Genomic DNA, 5,598 nt, shown 5'->3' with positions numbered 1-5,598 from the left:
GGGGGGGGTGAGTTGCTATAAAGAAACAAAAGAAACACTTCGAACGACAGAATATGTCACAAGTCTTTTATCCTTGATGTGCATTACTAATACACCATATCACCTCAGAAAAAGGTACTTATTCAAAATAAATTCTTTATGATCCAACAAGAGATTGCGGTAGCAGCTTTACAGTGAAAAGAAAAGTTAAAAATCATTATCTTCATTATTCTTAACAATCCCATCATAATCCACTGCTGCAAACTTTGACATTCAGACAAGGAAAACATCATTTCTTTAGCAGCACCTTAGAGCAGCTCAGTCCCTTGTTGTTTCTTGGAAACTAGGGTGAGAATGTGAGAGGTGAAGCACGAGGTGAAATATGAGCATTGGAAAAAAAAGGGAATTAAAGGTGAAAATGAGTTAGGCGCAGCACGAGGTGAAATATGGGCATTGGAAAAAAAAGGGAAACAACCGTCGCAATGTTACTGCAGCAACATGAGGCCAAATACAGCAAAGGAGGTGGAGGTGGAGGTTGGGGTGGGGTTGCAGGTGGGGGGTTGGGGGGAGGGTGTGTGGGAAGGAATGAAGAACAAGAACTCACACTGTACAACAAACTGGAGCGATCAACCTTCACCACCAGACTCGAATGTGATCGCCGGTGATGTGTGGCTCGGATTTCTTGGTAGAAAAAATTCCTCTTGTCATTGAACGTTTCAGACCCACCTGATGGAGAAAAATAGGGGGCAGGTGTGAGTGGGTTACCATTATTGTTACAGGCACTGAAACATTTGCAAACTTAAAGTTGAATAAACCCCCAAAATAATCAAATTTTCTATAAACACTAAACAACAAATTCTCTTTATAAAAGATAACAAAATGTCATCATACAAACATTTCTTCAATACATGACCTCATTCTTCCTCCTTTGCAATACAATTATTACGTGGTGTTCTGTGGATAGCTATTCTAAATATTTACTTCTGGAAGAACGTTTCTAAGAAAAGAATGCCTGTCAAGACTCATTGATTTGGGACAATAATTTTCAACACTCAACATTTGGCAGTGATTCTGTTGAAAATCTCCCTGGTCTGCTTGGATGTTGCATCTCACTCAACTCCTGTCGGTCCTGACAGGCAGGATTAAAGCAGCCTGCCTCCTAAATGATCAGAATTGTGCTGACTGGGGCAGAAAACACTTACAATAGTTTACAATCAATTAGCATGAAATAAAGAGTTTTAGAAACTTTTAATGGAACAATATTTCGTTTCTTAGAAATACAAAGTTCTACCTGACATTTTTGTCCGTTTTGAGTTACTAAATCCATGAGATCAGAAATCAAATGTTTATCTGCTCTATCAAAATCGAAAGATAATTTCGAGTCGTTATCAAGATATTCAAAGAATTGCATTCGAAAAAGCTTGACATATTATGAAGCTCAAGCCTTTTGTCGCAAAATTTATCAAAACGAGATACAGAGCAGAAAGAGCTTAGTAATAATAATTTTAAGGTAGCAATTTGTTTCAAGCTGGTACTCTCTCCCTCCTTTTCCCAAGTAAGCACAATATGAGTGGTTGAACTGACTTACCTATACTCTTCAGTAGGAAGCAGGAGAAAGTAGCTATGATGGTGTTTCTCTCTCTGGCCGACAGCTCCACTGAGGGCTGACTGCCATCCTCGATGGAAAACCTCGGGGCATCGTAGTTGTTGTTTGACCCGTTGAACACAAACTGTGGGGCAAAGATGTCCAAATGAAATATTGTCTACTGTAACACAGTGTATCTTTGTGAACAAGCAAACTTGTAAATATCATTTTACATCCAGCTCCAAGATCATCAATCTTTTGATTTCTTTTTCTCCTTGCTCCTCTGCATATCTTATTAGATCTCATAGGTGGTCGAGGTTCTTTAACTCATGGTGTAAATGACTTTAATTTATGAGGACAGGGTATCATGTCAATCTTTTATAAGTTAACTATTATTGATTCATACTGACCAACAAAATATTTCAGTAGTGGTCAAGGATTTACTAAGAATTTTGACCAGTAGAAGGCAGATTGGACCTTCCACGGCAAGTCAACTACATTATTTTTCTCCCACATAAACAAATCAAGAAATTCACAAACCGACAAAGCAAAAAGAGAATGATTGATCCCCAAAAACCAATGAGAAATGTGTTACCTTTGTCCAGGGACAGACTCGGAACGTGCACAGTTTCTTGGGATAAATCTTGAAGTAATATTCTTTAATAGTCAGTTGCTGGAACAAGACAATAAAAAAGCCATTGACAATCAAAAGCTAAAAAAGGGTAAGATTTTATAAAGTTTTCAAAGGACAAAACATTATTACTAATTTGCATAAAAAACATTGTACTGGAGGGTAGAGCACTTCAGGCAAAAACAAGGTATTAAAAAACCCCAACAATCTTTAACTGAACTATTTACACCTCAATTCTTCTTTATTGAGGGAAAGTAAAAGTGGTTTGGATTAAATATTACAGACTAAAAACTGAGCCTCCATTAACACAAACAGTTTAACTAGGGAGGTATCAATCTGATTGTGGTCAACAATTGTTTATGCCCCCTAGAGCCACATTGGGAAACCATGCAAGCAACTCTCCTTTGAAATGATCTGGTATGAGTAACAGAGAACAGCATTTGCCTTATTGATTGATTGATTTAGTAGAGGTTTTACGGCGCTCGCAGCTGCATAAGGTCATATGAGCGCCATCATTTGCCTTTAAAAAAAGTTAAAAAGGACTTTACGATTCAACGAAAACATAAAAAAACCCCCCCAAACCAACCTTTGGTGACACGTAGACGTAAACTTTCTTTGGTTTATCCAGCGTCTCTCCATTCTGCGTTAACAGCCGTGCCTCGTACCACAGGTTGTGTTTCCGTTTGGCCACATTTTTGTGCACCTTGCTCAACTCTGACACTGAAAAGACAGGGATAGGAAATGCAAAGAGTAGAATTAAGAGCAGATAAAAGCAACAAACATAAGCCAGTAGGCCACAAAATAGACATGAAAATATTGCATGTCAGAAATAGCATTAGGGCACAACTAGAAATATAAACATGATTGAAAAAAGACATTTATTTATCATAATCATCACAATTTTAAAAAACAGTAAAATTTGTACTAACAAATCATGTGCACTGAACTGAAACAACATTGATTACAAAACTAAAAACAGCTAAAATGAAAGGAATTCAGAGTAAAAAAATGTATCTGTACGTTGAGAAGGTCAAAGAGTAAAGATATTGCCAAAAGGAAAAATGAAAACTGGGAAGAAAGAGACTGTAATGAGAATGAACAGGGGGTAAAGTGAGAGGAATGAGCTTGAAAACTTAGAAGAAGACCTTAAAATCACAACAGCATAAAGTCTTGCGTATACATCCAAATACATGCGGATAAAAATGTGTAATTTCCCAGCATTTACGCTAAGTGGCATATGACCTGATGTGTTTGTTTTCAAGGCCACGCGTCGGGCGATCGGTTTGGGGAGTTGGTATATTTATAGCATGTACTGAAGCCACTAGAAACTTAACTGAATGGAACCTATCTGATCCTCTAATGAGCACCGCCAATTATGCAGACCCGATCAGGATCCTTCAACAGGCAAGATAGAATCAAAGAGCTCTAATTTCATCTGAGCACCTGGAAGGCCTGCACTTACCACTGAGGACAAGGATATCAAACTCTCCGTTTTTGAGCTTGACATCTCCGTAGGAGACGGTTGCCTGGTAGCAACCTTCTTTGTCCATCTTGATGTGCATGACCAGCTTCTTCTCCAGAGTGTTGTACACTATCTGGGTGGTGGGGGAGTAGCGCTCTCCGGTGCCCGCCTGGAGAGAGAGAGAGAGAGAAAGAGAAAGATGTAAACATAATGATGTGTGGATGTGTGATAAGAGAAAGATATAAATATAATGATGTATAAATATATTTGTGGACGTCTGATGAGAGCTAGATGTAAATATATTGATGTATGTATGTGTGGATGTAAGGTGAGAGAGAAGGTGTATGTGTGTGTGTGTGTGAGAGAGAGAGAGAGAGAGAGAGAGAGAGAGAGAGAGAGAGAGAGAGAGAGATATTTTTCAATCCATATGAGCAAATATAAATTTCCTCAATTTTTGTTCTTTCTACTTGGATTTATGTAAAGCACCTAGACCAGTGTGCATATGGGAGCAGGCGTAATAAAAATGATTTATATTTTATTCTTCTTCTTCTTATTATCATTATCATTTTTATTATTAAAGTGTGAGAAGACAGAAGAATACTGATGAGTTGGTGACACTCAGTTGTGTTCTTTGCTGAATCAGCAATCTTTGCTGGACATATATGAAACTTTCATACCATCTAGAACAATCACATACCACTGTGACCTAGATCTTGAAGAAGGACTATCTAGAACAACCACATATCTCTGTGACCTTGATCTTGAAGAAGGCCTATATATAGAACAAGCACATACCTCTGTGACCTTGATCTTGAAGAAGGCCTTTATATAAAACAAGCACATATCTCTGTGACCTTGATCTTGAAGAAGGCCTATCTAGAACAAGCACATACCTCTGTGACCTTGATCTTGAAGAAGGCCTATATATAAAACAAGCACATATCTCTGTGACCTTGATCTTGAAGAAGGCCTATCTAGAACAAGCACATACCTCTGTGACCTTGATCTTGAAGAAGGCCTTGTGGTCGGCTCTGTAGGCTGAGAGGTTGCCAAAGGAGTCCCTGGTCTCCATGACGAGAGGGTAACTGGTGCCCGCCGGGAACACCACGGTGGATGTGTAGTGCATGAAACCAGTCTTGGAGGGGTCAATAGGACCTGGACGGTATCGAAAAGCAAAAAATGTGAGGCATCGTGATGAAATCAGGTGCTCCTCAAAATAATGAAATCAAAGAAATCGGCCTATATAGGGCCGTTGGATAATTTTTAAAAAATTTATTTTTTTAGCTCAATACCTTTTATGTCGATTTACAAACATTTGTTTGTGGATTTTACTGGAAAACGTTGATCAAAAGCACAAAAAAAAAGGAAAATTGCAATCTCCAAAGACTCTCAAGCTTAGGAAATCACCAAACTTTGGTGGCCATTTTCTTGTTAATTTTACCTCAGAAACGAGGTGACCTTTACCTCCTTTAATGGCAAATATCTCGACTTCTATTCAGGAAAGAAGGGTATTTTTCACAGCGGAAGATAGTCAAATGAACAATCTTACTTTAAGATGATACCAATAACTTCATATGCAGAAAAATTGACTGATTCCACCATACTGCGACACATATTGCTTCATCTTTTTCTCCGCTAATGACTAATTGCTTGGACGACTCACCAGCCTCAAAACACTTGATGAAAGGACTGTCTTTGATGTGCCGACCCCCGACCATGACGGAGATTTTGTACTCTCCAGACTTGTGCACCGTGAAAGAACAACGGACCAAGTTCATGTCTGCCGGCTCATCTCCGGAAAACTCCAAGGTCTGTGCGACCTTGACCCCTTCGTGGACGATCTCAATCAGAACACCGTCTCCGTCCGATACAGGGTACGGCGTGCCGTTCTTCTGGAAAAACTGGGAAGCCAAAAAAAAGAGTAGCAATAATAATAATAAT

General features: G+C 38.9%; 1 protein-coding gene across 3 annotated transcripts in view; it reads right to left on the bottom strand.

The window, feature by feature from the left end:
• LOC101856038 (apoptosis-resistant E3 ubiquitin protein ligase 1) overlaps positions 1-5,598 on the bottom strand; it is a 92,360-nt gene that overhangs the window by 8,170 nt on the left and 78,592 nt on the right. For all 3 annotated transcript variants that reach the window (XM_005103385.3, XM_005103386.3, XM_035971070.1), the window contains 7 exons: positions 5,321-5,558; positions 4,649-4,812; positions 3,658-3,826; positions 2,782-2,915; positions 2,160-2,237; positions 1,568-1,709; positions 584-705 (listed from right to left, as the gene is read on the bottom strand). In XM_005103385.3, coding sequence (XP_005103442.1) covers positions 584-705; positions 1,568-1,709; positions 2,160-2,237; positions 2,782-2,915; positions 3,658-3,826; positions 4,649-4,812; positions 5,321-5,558 — 1,047 coding nt within the window. The remainder of the gene's footprint in view (positions 1-583; positions 706-1,567; positions 1,710-2,159; positions 2,238-2,781; positions 2,916-3,657; positions 3,827-4,648; positions 4,813-5,320; positions 5,559-5,598) is intronic.

The sequence above is a fragment of the Aplysia californica genome, unplaced genomic scaffold (assembly GCF_000002075.1).
Source record: "Aplysia californica isolate F4 #8 unplaced genomic scaffold, AplCal3.0 scaffold00370, whole genome shotgun sequence".
NCBI lineage: Eukaryota > Metazoa > Mollusca > Gastropoda > Aplysiida > Aplysiidae > Aplysia > Aplysia californica.
Note: the sequence above shows the minus strand (reverse complement) of the source record. Positions and strands in the feature narration are given on the sequence as shown.